The 22128-nt window shown below is 43.2% G+C and overlaps 1 protein-coding gene across 1 annotated transcript; it reads right to left on the reverse strand.

Moving 5' to 3' along the window:
- Positions 1–693: 693 nt before the first annotated feature.
- fscn1a (fascin actin-bundling protein 1a) lies at positions 694–16413 on the reverse strand. Its single transcript, XM_061701332.1, has 5 exons — positions 15419–16413; positions 6753–6909; positions 5008–5129; positions 3816–3983; positions 694–2584 (listed from the first exon to the last, which is right to left on the reverse strand). The coding sequence occupies exons 1-5, from the start codon at positions 16401–16403 to the stop codon at positions 2376–2378; spliced, it is 1641 nt and encodes a 546-aa protein (XP_061557316.1). The 5' UTR covers positions 16404–16413; the 3' UTR covers positions 694–2375.
- Positions 16414–22128: the final 5715 nt, after the last annotated feature.

Consider the following 22128-nt stretch of genomic DNA (forward strand, 5'->3'; position numbering starts at 1 on the left):
TTTTTTGTTTATATGTGAACAGATTATACCTGCTTATATGATCTAAAAAAAACAGGGATAAGCAGCACCCTAATTCTTTTGTATGGCAACAGGCGGCGACAAAGATTTTGTATGTTCTGCCATCTGATGGAAACCCATTTAATTATTCTGCCTGCTCACTATACGTCGCTAGTATAGGCAGATTAACAAATATATATTATAATTAATAATTTTAAGACAATCAGTGAAATTGGATAATTTCACATGGCACCCCTGATGGTCTCTCACAGCACCCTGATTGGGAATCATTGGACTAGTGATTAGCATGTCTGCAAATTAGGTTCAAAACATGCAAATTAGGTGAATGAGTGAGAATGAATGCTTGTTTGGGACATTTCAGGCTGGATTTACACATTAGAAGACATCTCATCTCACCATTTAAATTTACTGAACACCATAAAAAAAACCACCACCACAACCACACAGTATTCGGGTTGGACCAAATACAACCATGTACTAGTAATGTAAATCCAGCCTTGGAAACCGGTTCCAGCAATAGTAACCTTAGGGGCCATTAATGGTACGAGATTAATATGCAGATGTGACTGATTTACTAATGGCTGAATCAGTTCGAAATGTTGTGCATTAAAACTTTGCGAATGTATTTGCTGCGTAATACAAATGCTCCTGTGGCAACAATGAAGTGGAAACACATTGTTCCAAATCCCAGTTTTATTGGTTGTTGGATTTCAGGTGAACCAATGGCACGAGAGATGAATCCACAATATCAAACAAATTATATAAAAATAATACAAAAAGGAAGTTCCAGTTATACAAAGCAAAGATGTGGATTTTTATCTTTTTTTTTTTTTTTAACCCATCTAATTTCCTACTGCCCAAAACATATGCGTAAGGCACAGTCATTACCACATAGTTGCCATTCCACATCAGTTTGTCTTAGCCTTGGTTACCATGGAGACTCTAAGGATAAGTGCACCATTTAGTTAATTGAGATTCTTAACCCTTCATTTAAAAAAAATAAAATAAAAATAAACCTTCATGAGGAGCTGGCTACAATCACATTTCATTTCATTGTACTAGTAATTATTGAGTTAAAATAAGGAGGCGCTTAATGGAGAAAACAGACTGACAAGTCAGGACTCATGGCTTCACTGCTACATGACTGTAGAACAGAACATTTAAGTAGAACACATCCTATTTTTCCTTCTCCTGCCTTATAACTTCACTGACAAGCCAAAAAAAAAAAATCAAACACTAGTCACACCTCATTTAAAAAGGCAGATATGACACTGGTCAAAGTCGATACAGAAAAGAACGCAAGAGAAGCAGCAGCAGATCTGGTTAACGACAAGGCTCTCAAGCGCTTCGTGAAGGATGCGATGCTTCACTGGGTTTGGCTGGAGGGAAAAAAAATAGTTGGTGCAAACAGCACATACGTTAGTAGCACCACAGTCCAGTTGTATCAGGTTTGTGCGAGATGCCGCGATGGTTGAATCCAGTTTCAATCGCAAGGCTTGGTCTACATACATAATGAGGCTCATGTTGTGCTCATCTGATCCAAAAAGCAGCTTTCAAATATTAATTTCTGGGTTTCCCTATTTCACGTAGTCATGATAATGTCTGTGCCTTGGACTTTGACATGTACATCACTCCAAGCCCAAAATGTTATTCTTTTGTTTCTGGTGAGGTGCCTGAAGTGATAGCACCCGGGTTTGTTTTTAATTATTTTTCAACTGATCTGGGGACAATAGGGAGAGACATTTACTTCCTACATCCTGTTTGGTCCCAAACAATCAGACTCCCCACCGACCAATAGGAACACAGCTAGAGGACAACACAGGAAGCTAGTTTACACGAACATTTTCATGTTAAGGAGAAGGCCTTACACTCAATCAACAGGCCTGGGAAACACATCTGGTCTGGTTTTGATAGAAGCTTCCAGACTGTTTCTACTCGAGCCAGCAAACTAGACCCCAGGTCTTGGAAGCAGATAAAGAATCTGTTTCTTTGGGATCGAGTAGAAGAACACCAATATACAATAGAGACGAGTAGAAAGAAGACCAGTCGGTGCTAAGGCGAGGAAGAGGTGCGCGATGATTAGGGAGAGGGAGACAAGCAGCGAACCAGAGTGGGAGCAAGGGAAAAAGTGCACAGCCCCGTGGTAACTATGGCAACATATAGGTCGGCAGCTGGGAAAGGGAGGGATGGAAAGGAAGGACGGAGACAGAATAACCTCCTCTTCTATCCTTCCTCTTCTCTCTATGCAGTTCAAAATATAAAGTCATACAAGATGTCATATGAGGACGGGTGAGGGGGGATAAGTAGATGTTTCGAGGGGAGGGTTCCATGTTGTGACGACTGCGTCCCCCACCCCTTCAATACTCCCACAGCGTGGCCGTCTCCAGGTCATCCGCGTTGGCCTTCAGCACGCCGGCGTGGTCGCCGCGGAGATACTTGCCGTCGCTGACGTGGCGGACGGCCAGCTTGTTGTAGTCGCAAAACTCAAAGAGGAAGTCGATGGGCGTGTCACTGCTGCTCACCACCGCTTGCTCGTTCCCGACCATCCAGTACTTGCCAGTGGAATCTGCACATGGGGGACACACGATAAGGAGTGAGGCAAACAGTGTCTCAATTACAGCATGCCAAAAGTAGCAAATCTTGAATGGCATTCAGTAGTAGAGCAGTCTTCCACCAAGGCCGGATTAGCGCCAAACTGTGCACGCCATCTTCCAGTTTGTACGGGAGGTAACACGCTTGCCATAATTAAAGGGAAGTTTGCAATTTGGAAAAAATATTTGTTACAACAGTCTATGACTTGACAGTGGTAAATTATATGATCTGTGGGGGGAAGAGGGGGGGGGGGGGGGGGTGGGGAAAAAGCCATCTCTGGCCCATTTTCCACCCTTAATTTGATACAAGAAACCACCGCACCCGAGGAAACAACCAATCATAGACAGAAGGCGTGACTTATGAGTTGTCAATTATTTGTAACACAGTTGCGTCATCGTGACTTTTTTTTTTTACATGGTTGGTGAGAATTATGTCAATTTCGTTATAAAATGGAGTGCACTACTCAGCTGAAACTAGCAGAGTTGCTGTTGATTCAGTCAAAATTAGTTTGAGGGTCAAAGAACGGCTTTTTACTGCTCAATATCACACTGTTGAAAAGAATGGTTGGAACATTCAGTGTAATCCTCGCATCCCATTGAAAATTTCAAAATAAAAGTTGATTCATTGATTTTTGCCGTTTTATTTAACCCTACATGTTAACCCCTACAAATGTTAACTTCCTGTCTGTCATCTGTCATTCTGTGAACAAGGAATTGGACTGATATTGCAGGGAGAAATACAAAAAAAAATATATATATATATTAAAAAAAAAAAAAAGTGGGACCCTAGGACTTAGTAGACAAACCAAAAGAATGACCAGCCTATTGATTGCACTGTATTGCTGACTTAATTAAAAATAATAATAATAAAAATGACTTATTTTGCAATATTGTCAAAAACAATGTATTTGCAACTTTATCCAGATGCGCACAAAAATTTAATGGATTCTTCTTTAGCCCTATGCTTCACCCCTTCATAAATTAAGGAGTTTGCGCATAATCTGACAAACAAAAACACATCTGCCTTTGGGGTAGATTATGAACCAAATCAAATCCAACTTTTTAGAGTAAATCCAAAAAAGGGCATAACAGATGTAATCCTTTTAATGCCTGCAAGAGGTCCAAGAACAATGAGTCTCTGCCAGCTTCAGAGCACATACAGTACAGTTCATTATACACAGGGAGGTCAGCATGAAGCACACTGACCTTGGAGGCTATAGGCTCCATCTCTGAACTCCAGCGTGAAGTAGTCATAGGAGGAGCGATTGGAGTCCAGGGTCCCGGTCACCTTCCTGCAGCCGATGAAGCCGTGCTCGCCGCGCAGCACGATGATGGGGCGGTTGATCAGCTTCATGATGAACTCCTCAGACTCCCCTGGGGCAGTTAAATGCATATTTCCTACTTGAGTAATGCAAGTTACTGTATAGTAGTAGTCATTGTGGCAAAGTTCTTATGTGAGATGACTAACTGAAGCATAAAATCTCCAATGTGGAGGTATGGTTTGTAACAATAGCCCTTTCAAAAATCAAACACTTTTGCTGTCAAGATCAACAAACATCACTAAAAAAAAAAAAAAAAAAAAAAAAAAAAAAGAAGAATAGAACTTCTGATCTTGTTCATTCGACATTTTACTTTTATTTACTCTTGGCTTGCGATATCCTTTTGAAAACATTGTGCGCTAAAATAATCCGGACAACCAATTCACAGCCTTGAGTTAAAATTAGCATGAGACTCACGGCCAAGATTTTGACAGTTTCACAATCACTGACTATAGCTTGACAAAATCTGTTCAATGTACACTAATGGTAACAAAAACATTGGCACAATAAAACATGTTTAGGGACTGTCACCCACATGCCAAGTGCATGGCACTGTAAGGGGCGTCAAACATTTTCATTGGGGGCCCACATTGTAGATACGGTTTCCCTCAGAGGGCCATTATGACAGTGAAACCATCAACGTTTAAGCATATATTATTACACAAACAACAAATTGATGGAAAAAGTAATTTTGAAATCAGAAGTCAAGGACAACATTTTTTTCAAGTTACTGTAAAAGGGGGTTGGTAAAAAGGTTTGCAATATCCCAACATTATTATTCATTATATGACTGAAATTTTGGTACGGATTTTAGCAAGAATCCTTGGAAGTTAATACACAATTTGCTTTCACAGGCCATATAAAATGATGTGGGGGGCCGGATCTGGCCCCCGGGCCTTGTGTTTGACACATCTGGGTTATGAGGTCATTTGACCAATCAAAAACTTGAAGTCATAATGGCACAAAAAAGTTTTTCCAACAGCTTAAATAAGATTTTAGAAAACAAATTTCCTAAAGTAATCAGAACGGTAAAACCTCACGGAAACAACATGGATCATTCATCAAGGAGTCAAACTGACCGGCAGAGTCAATGGTGGCTGCTAGCTGGCCATTTTTCTTGGCGGCAACGTATTTCCCGTTGGCGGCCCGCAGAGTCAGCCTCTTCCCACGCCACTCGATGTCAAAGTAGCAATTAGTTGACCTACAGACCGACAAATGAAAAGGCATGATGAGATCACATCCACGTGGCACCTGCATGAGCGGCAAGTGTAAACACACGCAGCTGTTACACAATTGGTTACAGAGACAAACTGCTAGATTTGAAGCAAGCGCCTTCATTCATTTCACTCTACTTGGCACAATGTATTGCTCAAGTAATACATTCTGGTCTAGATTTCACATAAGAGTAGCAAGCCTGTGTTTTAGCTCAAACATTCTCCAGTTGTGTTTTTCCTCTTAGAGCTGAAACCAAGAGGAAATCAAATGTGGTTTCACGTGGAAGGCGTCAAGAGAATAGAAGTGAGAGTGCGGTAATGGAATGTGGCTGCCTTATCATGTTTGTCTCAGTTTTGTTTTATCTCAGGTTGATGCTTTTGAGATAAGTGTGTAAGGTTAGTGGGACCTCTGAAGTCAAACTGTTCCGGAATGCTGACCGACCTCCAATTTTGGATTCAAAACCAAGGAAATAATGGAAATACATTTGTAGGAGTATTCCTTTCCACAGTCAAACTGGAACCTATAATTGCCATAAATTTTTGTATATATATTTTTTAAATTATACAGGCAATGATTTAGTTAACATTTAAACATCATCAACTGCATGCAAGTGTCAATTATAATGGGTGCTGCTGCCTCTCACAGGTAAGTCTTGGTACTAGGACATCTGGTGTGGCGCTAGGAAATTTGCAATTGTCGGTGTAAGTATCAGTGTGTGGTGGGACTATGGGAACCGTAAGAACACGTCAGTTTTTTTTCCCACCTCGTGTGCTGTCTGCACAATATGGGGGGCGGGGGGAATGACATTGCGATTTTTTTTTCTTTTTATTTTATTTATTTTTTTAAACCTGCAATAATACAGGATCAGTGTTGGGAAAGTTCATAGTTACGACAGCATAGCAGCAAGGTTTACAATCTTTCGAGCATGTCCAAACGGCTCCCTCTGCTGTGCAGTTGATTCACTGTATATTACAGTACACCAACATCGCAGTAGACCATGCAATGTGAGTATTGCGCACACGTACATCGATGACAATGCTCACAAAATATCAGGCAGTCCTCGTCTCTCGCATTTTGAAAATTGGTCAAGAAGTAAAAAAAAAAATGTTAAAAATAAATCGCTGTATGTATCCAGCTTTCGCTGCTCAGACCCCAACTTAACACAAAACTAGGTGGGATTCAAATCAACAGTTTGTGTAACTCAAAATGTAGATGCACAAACTATGTGGGATGTGCGTGATAAAAACCAAACTGTTTGAATTTGAATGATGACAAGGGTCTTTTCTGGTCTCTTTCTAGAGCACCAAGAGAAAGTACCCAGGCGCACAGGATTGGAGTCGAGGGTTAGAAGAAAGAAAATCACTCTGCACAGGTTGAGGCTGCTGACAAAAATGCATTAGGTCGCCCTCAACATACCAAGGCCTTGACCCCATTCGCCCATGCATCATATAGGACCCCCCATATGCACACCGGCCTCAAGTAGCTCAAATAACCAGCTAGAACTACAAACTAAGATTAGTGATGGACTATCTGATTCTCCATTATCCTTCCCAGGCCCTGAGAGGAGTGATGCATTGAAACAGCTGTGACTGTGGTGTCAAACACATACTTAGTGGAAGCGGTGCACTGAAGGCCTCCGTTGGCAGTGAGGGTCCAGTATTTCCCAGCGGCTGTGCGGAACGCACACTTCCGGTTCTCACGGCAAATCTCCACTTGGAAGACTTCCTGGTCACCTTCCTCATCCTGATTGGCTGAGAGATCCATACCTGGGGACACACAGGAGTTAGTTTGGGGGAGGGGTCAGCGGCAAATGGAGATGATCCAGATACACGTCAATCATCTGGTTACGATCAGACATCCTAAATGAGCAACAGACAGCTGGGATTAGCGCAGGGTTTCACCACGCACGCGCACACCCCACCACGAAAGTACACAACTCCTGACCTCATTAACATCACAGCAGTCTCACAATGAGCCAGAGACATAATGTCAGTCTAAGGGACACCATACACAACTGTACACACATATGCACACGCAGTTCAAAGTGCACAATACATGCTATTGTGCATTATGAGGTCATAGCTGACCGATAGCCGGGGGTCCTGGTTGAGAGAGAAACTGTCTGTGTTGCCCCGTTGTGTAAATGTCCGCAGAAAGAAATCTGTGTTTGAGCAAGCCAATGTAATCATGTGCTCTTTTTCAACCTTTTCATCCATGACACCCTCCTGAACGCTGCTGGCTCATTTTTCCATCTTTCTTGTTGTCTACAGGCTCGCCACTCACTGTATTAAAATGGGACATTCCATTAGCGTCAAGAGAAATCTCAAAATAAAGCTGAACAACAAAAATGCTACACTGGTGACCTCGAGCTGCAGATGTCCAGAACTTCCCACTCAATTTTTCTCATTTCAAACCCAAACGAAAAATTGGTCATTTACAAGACTTTAAAACTGTTCATATGAAGCCAATGTGACAATGTGTAATTTAGAAGGCATCGGTCTCTCCAACTGAAGCCAAACCGTGATTATATGGGACAAAAATGTTGTGGGGCACAAATCAATTAGGTAGGCTACATTCCAGGAAAACCTCTTCCAACAGCAATGTACTAAAAGACACCAAATATTCTGTGATTCATTATAAAAGGACAAATGTAGAAGAGAATAGCTAAGATTTGTTTTTTCCCTTGCTACCACATGTTCACACTGCCAATTGTTAACCGGCGAATTCATGGGGCACGATAGTTCGTATCTGCTGGCCGCACAAAAGAAAAGAGGCCAGGAGAGATGCAAAAACAGTCACAGAAAAAGTAATTATCTGCTGGCACTGGCATACCAAAAGTAAGCCACAGTAAGGGTTACGTAATGTGTAACAGTGAAGAATTACTGCTCACATTTTGTTTTTAGAGGTGGGGGGGGGGCCTGTCACCTTATTCCTCGTTGTTGGGCACTCACTAAAAGCAACTCCAAAACTTGAGACCTCTGGCCTCTGCAGACATATAGAGTTTCTCCAGATATGTGGACGGACACACACACACACACACACACACACACACACACACAGAGAGAGAGATGATTGAGAGGGAAACATAACAGACCTTAATGGAAACCACATGTTCAGAGAAGATGAGAACTAGCAGCAACAGAGAGATTGAAGGAGGAGAAAAAAGACAAAGAATAAGAGTAAAATTCCACCTTTAAGTCAAGACCTCGTTGAACAGCACTCTAATCGTCACAGTTTCCTGCTCAGCCCAACACTCAGCACAGTAGCAGACGAGAGCTTATACATTAGTGTGCCAGGAGCGACTGTTTAATCTATCCATCAGCGCTGCAAAGGACACGATTTGTAACTTGTGTACAACTTGTGAGGGTTTAATCCGAAAAGCTGAGGCGCAGCACAGTGATTCAAGCTCGATGGCGATAGGTTTGATGAAGAGATCAATCAGGGTGCACCAAGGAGATCAAAGCGATGGTTTGGGTATGATTTAGAAGCAACTGCAAACCCCTGATATCGTTAGCAGGGACGCTGGCATAGCAGCCGTTTTAGAGATGACATTTATTAAAAGCGCAAAGAAGCGCAGTAAAGGCTTTCCTTGGTGGAAATTATTATTAATTCATTTGTTTCAGCAAGTTTGACTCTTCAGTGGATCAGACGGCTAAAATTGATGTGACACAGAACTATCGTTCAATGACCTTTGTTGTTTAAAGTACAAACCCTCCCCTCAAAAAAAAAAAAAAAAAAAAGAAAAAACTATTTTACACTCTTTCCCAAACAACCATCAATAACTCCTAGTTAAATGTGCTTTGCATAATGCCAAAGCAGATGGAAATGTAAGGACGCGTTCCCTTTGTAGCTACCTGCAGTCTTCTGGAAAGACTAAGATCTTGAAGCGTGTCTGCAAGAACTGTTGCCCATTAAAACAAAAACATTTGTTGGAATTCGGAAGAACAGAATAGTCTAACAAAGTTAAAGCAAGAGTCACTAGCAAGTATAGTAGATTAAATTCAAAGCTTTTCAACTCACATGACTAACTTTGTTGCAAGGAAAATATACTGTGTCTTAAAACTAATGTTTTACAAATGCATACATGAACTGCGCCTCAATTTTCCAGTCTTCGCAAATAAAAATCAGGCAAAACAGAACACTGCTTTCCTACAACATACTTCATACGACAGTGAACTTTGGCCAAATCTGAAGTGGAACAATGTTTGGATGTGGGGAAATGCTCTTTTTAAAACACACTCAAAGAAGCCTTGAAGAGAGGTTATATCACAAGAAAAATACACAAGAAATGCACAACACTGACACAGACAAAACATTACAGTGACGCCTGTAGAAACAAAGCCATGACCCAGAGAGGGCATGGCTGTGTGTGTGTGTATGTGTGTGTGTGTGTGTGTGTGTGTGTGTAATCCACATACTGTAAATGTACACTGATCAGTTTTTATAAATGTTCCCAAGGGGAAGCTGGAACAAATCTGCACACCAAAACAAAAGTGACCACACATGCAGAAACCTCCCAACCCACACACACGCACTGAAAACACCCTTTCCATCGTTCTGTCCACCTCACCGTGCACATCCATTCTGATGGAGGGGAAGGCACAGATTGTTGGCCACAGTTTAATGTGAGCCAGCACCAGGTCTGCTGTGAACGCACGCGATTTTGCACAGTTCAATTGCCCGTGTGTGTGTGTGTGTGTGCGCTATTGTTCAGTAGGCTTGACTGAGGAGGTGGACAGCTGGGGCACAAATGGGGAGCCACCAGATCATCAGCCTTTGTTCTGATTCAGATGCATGGTCCCTCCAGCCAGTCCTGCCTTTAAAAAAAACTAACTCAAAAAGCCTAATCAAGCTGCAGGAAACAAGCGCACACTACCCTTCCTGTATCAAATGGTAAGGTCACAGGATAAATTGATTTTCAACTCATGCTGAGTGTGAAGGGCATTTCTGTAGAGATGCACCCACACAGGAAGCCTAACCTATAATGAAGATTTAATGCCCCCCCGCCGCACAGTCTCAAAATACATCAACAAGATGGTCTTTAAACATAGTTTACACATTCTGCAGCAGCCAGAGAACACAGAACGATAACAGCAATCACTTGCCCTCTTTTCCCCTTATTGTGTGCGCACGGTCACAGTTTACAGAATTGTGTGCGTCATGTTTTGGTTCCTGCCAGCCGGAGGAGGTGAAGGACACAGAACTGGTGTCAGGGCTCATTTGGCAAACCACACTGAGCCACACAGAAAGACTGACGGTAAAGAAAACCTGATGTGAGGCAAAGCTTAGATTTGTGAGCAACAGACTATGAAGTAGACCAACGAAAGACAATTTGATGTTATTCTGCCTAGCTTAAAAATAAAACCGGAAACTTCACTACAGTGTAATTCAGCACATTTCTACACAATTGTACAGTAAAACTGTTAAAATAATAATGACAGTCAAGTTTTATAAAGGGCACGGTGGGCGACTGGTTAGAGCGTCAGCCTCACAGTTCTGAGGACCCGGGTTCAAGCCCCGGCCCCGCCTGTCTGGAGTTTGCATGTTCTCCCCGTGCCTGCGTGGGTTTTCTCCGGGCACTCCGGTTTCCGCCCACACCCCCAAAACATGCATTAATTGGAGACTCTAAATTGCCCGTAGGTATGAATGTAAGTGCGAATGGTTGTTTGTTTGTACGTGCCCTGCGATTGGCTGGCAACCAGTTCAGGGTGTACCCCGCCTCCTGCCCAATGATGGCTGGGATAGGCTCCAGCACGCACGCGACCCTAGTGAGGAGAAGCGGCTCAGAAAATGGATGGAAGTTTTAGAAAGCTCATGTATATTAGGATCTTGGTACAGGTTTACCTAATGAATTGCTCAGTAGGGGTCTATTTTATATGCCAGTTCACTGATCTACCAAGATCAATGAAACCACAAAGCCACAAATTTTGTAAAGCGGTTTTCCCCTCACAGGCCAATTACAAAAAAAAAAAAAAAAGATCTCCCATTTGGCATTTTAAATTTAAAGCGCATGCCCTTCAAAGACCGGATGGACCAACCTCCTGGACATCACCACCTCAGGACGCAAGTGTTCCTCACAGGCCACATTTAACCCCTCATTAAACCCAAATTGTAGTAAGCTAATACCTCCAAGCAAGTCTTTGTTAATGTATTGGCCAGGAGGCTAATTTTTGAGTAACCTCATACATTACAGTCCATTTCCTTTTGGAAACTGGATGTGATTTGGTGAATTTACATGCAAATGTTATAACATTCCTTGGATTTTTACAGCAAATGTGTCACATTAATTCAGGCCCTAAAACTCTAGTCCACTCCAATGAGACGGCAATAAAATACATTGTTGAGATAGTGAAAGCTGACCCCATCCCCTCCCCATATTAGCTACTAATGTCGGCGTGGAACCAGATGCAAAGACGAGTCAGTGGTCACAACGGTGGCAAACAGGAAATGATGACCTCTTAAAGCACTCTGCCTTCAAGCTTACCACTTAAAAACGCCATTGAGCTGAAGGCTAACAGACTCAAAACAATGTCCTAGTCCATAAAGGGTCTCTCTGGGAATTTGGGAGCATCTCTTTAGCAGGGATGGAGGCAAGTGGATGAAATGAGCACCTAGAAGAGGTACTTTCATGACAATTAGGAAGGCCACAAGCGCTAATGACAGGAAATAGCTGGTAGACTCATTCAAAATAAAATACTAAAATATTGACTACATTTAGAGAAAATCCATACAGTCACATATTTTAGTCCACTGCTCTAAGAGAATACGATGTAATATATAGCTAGATTCTTCCCAGCATCACCAATTTTTGGCATACTGTAGGTTTTAATGGACAGATACTCTTCCGGACTCAACCCTCCCGTACTCATCAGAGCTTGGAACCTGCACAAAATTAGGCTGGCTTCTCCCCCAGGGGCTAAGCTTTATCATATCGCGAGATTATGGCAGTAATATGTTGATCTGCTAAGAGGATATTCTACAGCAGTATCTCTCAAACTATGGTGCCCAGACACCCGGTGGCTCATGAGCTCTAACTTGGGGGTCCGGAAAACAGTTTGCAATAAATTGTTGTATTGTTATATATAAAAAAATTAAAAACAAAGCAAGTGAAATTATTCCTCCTTACAGTCGTTTTGGGGCCAATTAAAAGTGCTGATAAGATTTTGACATATCATGCATGCATGCAGTATTTCTTGCTCTAAATTTGTTCTCATGCAGGTGCAACATGCTGGGCAACAATATGTGCTCCTGGAAGAGGCAAAGAAGGTCCCCTACTGAAAAGCAGTAATAGTTGCAAACACAGACCAGAAAGAGATGTGCCTGTGATTATTGGTGCATCATACACAAATGGCATAGTAGCAGTTTAAAATTTATAATTATCGTAAAATCTATGCTAATTTCTGTTAGCCCATTTATGGCGCTTCACCATATGTTGGCATTAAGCTAGCAGACTTTTGTTAGACCAAATTATGTTTTGGTTGAACATGTTTAACTATACAACGTTTAAATAATTTGTTTTGTCTCAGTTTTACAGTAAACTTCAACAAGGAGTGATGAGCTTGAAGCAAGCACACTTTGCCTCTTAAATTGAGAATTGCAACAGAGAGCAAGAACGGACGCAAAGAACTCTGAAGTGTGTTTTAGATTATTAAGTATTACATTTAATAAGTTTAAATGTCTTTAAAGCATGTGGAGGGGTAGAACCATTTTAAAAAATGTTTTTTATGTTCTCTCTCTCAGATATTTGCCTATTCCACATGAGTCTGGAACATATCCCCGCCATCAACTGGGGTTCACTTTATCAATCTTTTTTACTGCTTTTTAGAAGAGAGCCTCACGTTACCATTGAACCAGAGCTGAATGCATAGTGCACACTACTGAGTGTTTTAAGCTAAGCTAAACCAACATTCACACAAAATCAAGACTCAACTGCATTGTTTTGTTTTTAATTGTGCGAAGTTGATCAACACAAAAATCAACCGTTCTGATAACACTCAGCAGCATTTGGACCAAGCCAGGCCACTTCGACCACCATGTTGGCTCCAGTCGGCTGTGGAGGGAAGCTAGGAGCAGCTGTAGGTCCAAAAACATCTGGAGCCAGTTTAATTCCGATCAGGTTTTTAATACGCATCACAATGATCCCGCTATTTGGCATTGTGAATATGGGCTTCCTCTTGGGATTGTCATTAAAAGACAAGCTCATGCAACATGCACAAGCGGAACGGTAAGTCATTTTCAGATTTCTGGCACAAGCCAACTTGCTACAGAGCGCGCCGCCATGTACTTCCAACAGCAGTTGCTGGACTCCATTTTGTGGAGACGGCAGAGAAAGTGCTGATGGGGATAAATGATCCATTGACAAGTAAGCACAGCAGGGAGATGGAACAAACTGGCTCAGAGTGTCACAGAGAGATAGGAGTTGTAAAGAAAAGGGTCTCTTTGGAAAAGAGGGTGCCAAACCACAAGGGAGTACAGTGCGTTCATCTGACCAAGCACTAAATATAGATTTAGAGCCGCAACTGGTATTATAGTGCTATGTATTAAGCCTGTGCTAATTGTTTTCCTGCTGATTTAGGTGTGACATGCATAATTCAAATTTAAAGGGTCCCCCCCACCCCAAATCTAAAACAATGCTCATCAACAGTTGGCCTGCTCATTTTAGTTGGTCTTGGCACTGATTGCTTTTGACCTTTAACGCACAGCAGACAGGCCTGATGGCTTGAAGAGGATGGGGGGAGGTGCGCCATGAGGGAAATTATGCAAGAGATGTGATGGAGAAGGAAGGAAGAAAGAAAGGAAGGAGACAAGCTTTTGTCTTACCCACTTGTGCAGCTGGAAACAACAACCATCACACACATCTAACATGGGGAGGCTAACATTGGGTCAACTCAGCCAGTCTCCTACAACAATCATTCAAAGGTATTTTATGAATAATTACACTGATAAATGTGTCATTTCCCATCTTTGCTCTATGGATAAAATATTCATTAGTAATAGCAACAAGCTGGATTTGATACAAGCAGACATTTAAATGTCGACTGAAGAATAAAAATAATTGAAGGCAACAAAGACGGGTAAGAACGCCACATAAAATGGGACGTGAGCAGCAGAACACAAAGCCTGAACTAACCTCATTCACTGCCAGCCCTCCCAGTTAACATGGATATTTGACTTCTAAAGCCGTCAATGGCAGTGAATGAGACTTAACATGCAACATAGGCCAAATATGAGCCCACTAAATACTTGCGGAAGCTCCAAAATCTTACAGCTCTGTGGCTTGAATGTTCAAACGTCAAACAAGGAGTGTGCCACTGGGACCTTCTACTTTAAGGCTCGTTTACATGTGAATGATGACACACATGCACATAGACAAGCGGGCCTAAAGGCCTCCTTTTTGCACTCTTTTCACCACAATCGTCCGTAAAATTAGAGAACCACAAGTTTCCTCCAAAAATGGATTTTTGCCAACAGGTTTGTGGCTTCAAGATCCTTGAGCTTTTACCCCCCAATATAATCTATATACAGCATTTTACATATTTATAGCATCCATATTTATTCACCTCTCAATTGGCACTCACTGTTCAAGTAAGACTATGATCAGCACATTTGAATATTAATTTGTTTCGGGTTCAAAGTGCAATAGAACTATTAGTTATGTGTGCGTGTATAACAGTATACACACACTATAGTGTATAGTATAATTTATCACTGTCAATATGCCCACTTTGCACAAATTGTACAATTACTGTAGCATAATTAGACTACTTACCACATACTGTATGAACATGCATCATATACAGGTGATTACATTTCACTTTATTTTAATTCCACCTCAAAATGCTGCCATTTGCATTTCCTTTGTTGGGTGTTTCTATTAATACTATAATAATAAAAAAGTGTATATGGGAGGATTTTGCTGCTGTGGCATCAAGATGATCAAAGCTGTGTGTGTGTGTGTGCGTAAATTATATGTACATATATATTTTTTTTAATACAGTATATTCTTAACCAGTTCAGGGTGTACCCCGCCTCCTGCCCGATGACAGCTGGGATAGGGTCCAGCACGCCCGCGACCCTAGTGAGGAGAAGCGGCTCAGAAAATGGATGTACAGTATATTCTTTCATTGTATTCTAAAGCCTGACCAGGGACGAGTAAAGTCAGAATGTGATATGCTCAAGTTTTTTTTTTTTTTTTTTTGTCGTACTGCGAGCAGGGGGTTGTAGTCAAACATGCCATCACAGTAATTACACACACACACACACACACACACACACCTTGGCGGGTGGAGACGTTCCTCTCGTTGGCCGCAGTGAGGACCACCTGCGGGTGGCTCTGCTCCAGCTGGAAGAGCTCGTCCTTGCCCACGCGCGCGCTCTTGCCGGCCTTCATGGTCCCGGAGGGACCGGACGGCGCCAGGTACTTGCCGCCGCAGTCCCTGAACGCCACCTTGCCGGAGCGAAACTCCAACGTGTAGCCGGTGCTCTTGTCCGTGGCGGCCACCAGCGCGCCGTCGTTCCTCAGGAAGCGGTTGTCGGAGGTCTGCAGGTGGTAGCGCTGCTCTCGGAACACCAGCGTGATCGTGGAGTCCACGCCCCACGGGACGTCCCTGTCGATGGCGATCTCGTCCACCTTGGAGCTCAGGTGCGCGTAGCGTTTGCGCGTCAGGCTGAAGATGTTGACCTGCGGGTGCATGGCGATGTGCACGCTCCATTTCTCCGCCACGGACGCGGTCTGGGCGAAGCAAATGATCCGGTCCTCGGTTCCGCCCAGGTAGCGGCCGAAGGGTTCGGACTGCAGGGACCAGCGGCCGTCGTCGTGCGCGGTGATGATGAAGCGGCACTCGGGGCCCGGAGCCTCGCTGTCCCCGGTCACGTTGCCGTCCTTGTCGGTGGCGATGTAGCGGCCCAGATGGGACTTGAGGAGGAACACGTTGCCGCTGGCGTCGTCGCCGCTCTGCTCCAGGGTCCAAATCTGCTTCTTCTTCATGCTCGACGCCGAGGCGTTGATTTTGAAGCCGAACGTCTCGGCCGTCAGGTATTTGTTGCCGCAGTTGATGAGGCCGAACTGGATCTGAAGCATGTCGCTGGTTCCGTTGGAGGCGCCGTTAGTAGTCATGGTGGCTTCGGAGCGGTTCTGTCTGAGGGCAGTTGAATTTTCGAGCGTTTCCTGCCTGGTGGGATGCTGTGGTGCCTCGCGTGCTTCTCTTTGTTTGAGGAGAGTGTCCGTGAACGCGCGCCCCCGCTCCTCTGCCTGCCTCATCAGCGCAAGCACGCCGCCACAGCTGCAGCCTATATAAGCATCAGTGACGTCACCGCCAGGCCGCGCCCCCTGCGCTGCTCGGACAACCGCGGCCTGGCAAAGCCAGCTTCACTTTTTACATGCTACTACTTTTCCAGAGGTGGTAAAAGTACTTTCATTCTACTTAAGTGGAGGTTTGTGTGTGTGTGTGCGTGTGGGGGGTGGACAAAAAAAACACTGTGGTGGCAGTACAAGGACGGACTTAACTGCTTTACTTGAGGAAAAGTAAAGAAGTGCAGACTCTGTAAATGTCAAACTATAAACGCGACACTGCATATTTAAGAGTGGCCCTTTATTGTGGGCAGTCTAAGACTCACCTGCACAGCAAATGTGTTGCACTGTGTGAGGGCACACACCAGATATTGACTTTTTTGTTATTACCAGCTATTATTACGTTATTTCTTCAAATGTGTGCATGTCATCCGCTAAACCCCATCATCTACGTTGATTACCATACACGCACATTTACAAATTTGTTTGTTCTTTTATTTGTCTGTTGCACTGCAATTTGTCATTGTTTTACTTTTACAAGTACAAAGAAATGTGTCATGAATTAATGGCAAGTTTTTTTTTTTTTTGTTGTTGTGCCAAGTTATCAAAACCGTATATAATTGACAGTGAACGTTCATTTTTACCATTAACGTTCGTATTTAAGTATACTGAAAAAATATATAAATGCAACACTTGCTTTTGCTCCCATTTTTGATGAGCTGAACTCAAAAGATCTACCTTTTTCTCCATCCATCCATTTTCTTTACCGCTTATCCTCACCAGGGTTGCGGGCTGCTGGAGCCTATCCCAGCTATCTTCGGGCGGGAGGCGGGGTTCACCCTGAACCGGTCGCCAGCCGATCGCAGGCCACATAGAAACAAACAACCATTCAAACTCACTTTCACACCTATGGGCAATTTAGAGTCCTCAATCAACCTTTTTGGGATGTGGGAGGAAACCGGAGTGCCCGGAGAAAACCCACACAGGCACGGTGAGAACATGCAAACTCCACACAGGCGGGGCCGGGATTTGAACCCCGGTCCACAGAACTGTGAGGCAGATGTGCTAACCAGTCAGACCACCGTGGCGCCCTTTTTCGACATGAAAACCTTATTTCTCTCAAATACTGTTCACCAATCTGTCCATAGCTAGCGAGCATTTCTCCTTTGCCAAGATAGTCCATCTACCTCACAGGTGTGGCGATGCTGATTAACCACTATGCTTAGCACACAGGTGTGCCTTAGGCTGCTCACAATAAAAGGCCACCCTAAAATGTACAGTTTTACTGTCGTCGGCGGATACAGCAGATTTTGAGACTGGTGGTAAGCTAGCCGTCGCTAGCTTCCAGGGAGGGACTACACCATAGCTAGACTTGATACGCCAGGGCGCTGGAGCAGCCAGGCCAACCTGCCTATGTGGCAGCCATGTTGGGAGGGTCGACATTTCCATGAAACATACACTAACGTACCGTACACATGTTTTGAGGGTGGAAACTCACACTAGCATGGGGACAACATGCAAACTCCAAGCACGAGGTCCTGAGCTGAGATTCGAACCTGGAACCTCTTGACTGCGAGGCGCACGTGGTAATCACATTTTTTGATCGTGTTGCTAATATTTTTAAATAGTATGTGATGTACCTTTCCAGCTGTTTTATACCTGAGTAGGTCACCCCCCCCCCACACACACACACAGGCCCACCCCCTGCAGGAATGGGCTTGGCCATTTAGAGTAGGCAAGGTAGTCCTAGTTTTTTCTTCATAAACTGTCACCCTAACTCTAATAATATCACACCGCCTTCTCAAACTGCTCAGATGGACTCTCAAGTCATGAGGACGACGGGACGTGTGCATCGTCACACAAAGCTCCATTGATGGCAAGCACGCACATCAGAGGGAAGCAGCGATCTGGCTCTGTAAACAAAGAGGCCAAACAGATCTTGGCGTGCATCTTGTGCGTGCATGTGCATGAGTGTGCAATCAAACACACGTGCAATAAGCATTTCAAGCCATATTTCAGTCCAAGTGAAAGTACTGATGTAGCTCAGCCTTTTAAGTTTTGTGAGCAGTGGAGTCTTCAAAACCTCATTGGCAGCCTGAACGTTACTGATGTTGTTGGTGCTATGCAGAGGGAATCTCTAAGTTGTGGAAAGCAACCATAGGAGGTAAAACTACCCTACTTTAAGTCAAAGATGTCTTGTCAGCGGCTCCCTGTGACCTTAGACCCGTTATAAACACATTGAAATAAAAACCCTGTCAAGAATCAATTCTTCCCTTTTTAAGAGGGGGGGGGGGGGGGTAACGGTGTAAAATCCCCATTTACTCAGTCAGGAATTAGACTCCAAATTCTGTGTTGACTAAGGACTAAGAAAGAAAGTATAACAAAGTTTTCCCCTCTATCAAGAGGATTACACACAAACCGAGAGGAAATTCCAACCAAGACTTCTGTCTAGCTTCAAAGTGGCCCCTATAAATCACACATTATGGACAAAAGTATAAGAACAGCTGTTTCTCACAGAAGGAACTAATCATGATAGAAAATATTGAATTGGTCCCGTCATTGCAGCAACAACTGTTTCCACTCTTCTGGGAAGAATTAGATTACAATACTGTATTATGGAGTTTTTGCTTACTCAGCGGCACGGTGGCCGACTGGTTAGAGCGTCAGCCTCACAGTTCTGAGGACCCGGGTTCAATCCCCGGCCCCGCCTGTGTGGAGTTTGCATGTTCTCCCCGTGCCTGCGTGGGTTTTCTCCTCCCACACCCCCAAAACATGCATTAATTGGAGACTCTAAGACTCTTACATTCATACCGTAGGTGTGAATGTAAGTGCGAATGGTTGTTTGTTTGTACGTGCCCCGCGATTGGCTGGCAACCAGATCAGGGTGTAGCCCGCCTCCTGCCCGATGACAGCTGGGATAGGCTCCAGCACTCCCGCGACCCTAATGAGGAGAAGCGGCTCAGAAAATGGATGGATGGATGTTTATACATCCAGGACATCCAAGGAGGTTTTAGGGACTCTGAGTTGCATGTTTTAGGGACTCTCTAGTTCTATTACTTGCAGTGCAGCGTTTGACTTTCAGACATTTTAATCTTTTGCCAAGGTGAACTGATTCAATTTTGTAGATCACGTCATAAGTATGGAAACAACATTATTACAATTTCACGGAACACATTTTAGAATTTAGGTAGTAAATGTTGGTAGGTGCTTCTGCTAATGTTTGGGCCAGCAGAGACGGCCTTGCTGGCCATGATTCCGCCACAATAATAAATACAGTCAATTATTAAGTCAATCCAGGTCTGACAGTGTCGAAAGCGTGATTATTTTTACAAACCCTGAATGCTTTAGAAACCTTATTAGGTTCTGAAACGTACCTAATGTCGTGGCCAGTAAATCCATGTTGAAACGCTACTAAATGCAGTATGCAGCTGTGACAACAAATGATTGTAGATGCGTTACTAAAGAACGCTCCGGCCCACAAATGACATGGAGAGGAAGGAGAAGTGGGTGTGATGTCTGCTTTGCAAGATGTAGACTCACAAACTGGGCTAGCTGCCTGCTGCAGTGATCAAGCCACACAAACACAAACAGTGTACTGCACACACACTCTGACAACCTGACACACTTGCTGCGCTCACTACACCCGCAGATGGCGCAGCACTACATTGTTGCAGTAAAAGACAAAGATGCCCAATTAGCATCCTTTTTTCCTCACACACCTCTGAGTGTGGACCAATGACAACTAAGGTTTCAACAATTGTGTCACTGTGTGTGCCAAATATGGAATATCACTGACTTGACCAACCCAAAACCAGATTACCTGTATTCATTTTTTAAATATTTACTATTCTTCTATGTGTTATACTTTGATTGGTTGTCCTAGGATCAGACATTCCTAATAATAACCATGTGACAAATATGGAAAGATGAGATGTATATATGTCGCTGATGAATGGCAGAGGGAGGGAAGTGGACCAATGACCAAGTTATTTCTTTTTGGCCATTGTTAAGGGAACAGTTGAATATAGCATTTTCTGCATTATAGCATCATATTTTTTTCCCCTGCAATATAGCATTTTCAAACTCCATTATCACAGCTGGTGATTCTATTGATTGTATTGACTCAATTCATGGTGGGACTTAGCCCTCCTCATTTCTCTTCCCTGCATCATACAGCTGGGTGGGTCATGTTTCCACACAAGCAAGAGAAACAGCCAGGATCTCATGTCCTCCAAGACGAAGCGTTCCTGAAGATACGAATCAATCTCGGCAGGTGTCGGACAGCTTTCACTGGGATCAGGCATTTTATGAAGTGAAGAGACAAACAAGAATCACCAGTTCAATGTCAAACCATGACCAATTTGCAGCTGTCTAACTCTATCTATCTGGGCTCTATCTTTTTACAGTGTCTCACAAAAGTGAGTAAATATTAAGTTTTTATGTTTGTTTATAGATCTTTTCATGGGATAAAAACAAAGAAATTTCACTTTGCGACAATTTAAAGTACTAATAATAATTTATAAACCGCTATCAACAAAAGTGAGGACAACCCGACTTGAAAATGTTCAAATTGGGACCATTTAGCCATTTTCCCTCCCAGTGTCACGTGTCTCGTTAGTGTTACAATGTCTCAAGTGTGAATGCGGAGCAGGCATGTTAAATCTGTTGTTATCACCCTCACAATTTCTCGTACTGGTCACTGGAAGTTAAATATGGCACCTCATGGCAAAAAAACTCTGAGAATCTTAAAAACAGAATGCTGCAATCTATTTGTCTGTTCATTGAAGTGATGAATCCAGACATGTTTACATCCACAAAGGAGCAACATCAACTCCATCATGCATCATTAAAATGTGCTCCAAAATTATTGGACCTCTGCTCCCTTTGGACAACACAGGTGGTCCAGAAAGCAAAGAAAATTCTAACCCAACCCAGTCATGTACTTGGTGGTGAATTTTCCATAAGGTACTCAGGTCAGTGGTATTATGTGCCGGTCCGGAAAAAAAAAAACTTGTATCCCTTCTGCAATAAGGTTGGTAAATGCACAAAATAGGGAATACATTGAGAAGCAATCATTCATTCTGCATGTCGTTCGGCTGTACAGTCACTGGTTGTGGTTGTTGTTGTGATGCCATGAAATATTAGTGTGTATGTGTATGTATATCTTTGTGTATGTACATATATCTAGTTCCTTGTTGTTGTTACTTTTTTACTATGGACGGGTTGATTGTAAAACTGAATTGCCTTTCTGGGACTAATAAATAATCTGAATCTGAATCATGACCCCAGGTGGTATTGCTTTTCTTTCTTTCTAATAATTTTTTTTTTCATTTAATACAGAGCTGCGATACAAAATTGAATATGAAATCATTGTGCTCCACTAATTCTCCCTGGCAAAACACGGCAGGAAAAATGTGTGACATGACTAGGAAAAAGATCAAGAGCAATTCTTTTGAACTCTGTTGCTGCCTCTACAATAAAGTTCAGTAAATGCTTCTAATTGGACTTCAGTTATAATGAGAAATGAATTATAAAAGTTTAAAGGACTGGTTAGGCGGCACAGTGGCCGACTGGTTAGAGCGTCAGCCTCACAGTTCTGAGGACCCGGGTTCAATCCCCGTCCCCGCCTGTGTGGAGTTTGCATGTTCTCCCCGTGCCTGCGTGGGTTTTCTCCGGGCACTCCGGTTTCCTCCCA

The sequence above is a fragment of the Phycodurus eques genome, chromosome 16 (assembly GCF_024500275.1).
Source record: "Phycodurus eques isolate BA_2022a chromosome 16, UOR_Pequ_1.1, whole genome shotgun sequence".
Taxonomy (NCBI): domain Eukaryota; kingdom Metazoa; phylum Chordata; class Actinopteri; order Syngnathiformes; family Syngnathidae; genus Phycodurus; species Phycodurus eques.

Excerpts from the sequence above, each read along its gene's own strand:
- fscn1a (XM_061701332.1), bottom strand. The coding sequence starts at position 16,403 with ATGAGGCAGGCAGAGGAGCGGGGGCGCGCGTTCACGGACACTCTCCTC. Across the intron at positions 6,910-15,418 it reads GAACGTCTCCACCCGCCAAG|GTATGGATCTCTCAGCCAAT; the intron begins GTGTGTGTGTGT and ends GTGTGTCCCCAG. Across the intron at positions 3,984-5,007 it reads AGCCACCATTGACTCTGCCG|GGGAGTCTGAGGAGTTCATC; the intron begins GTCAGTTTGACT and ends TAACTGCCCCAG.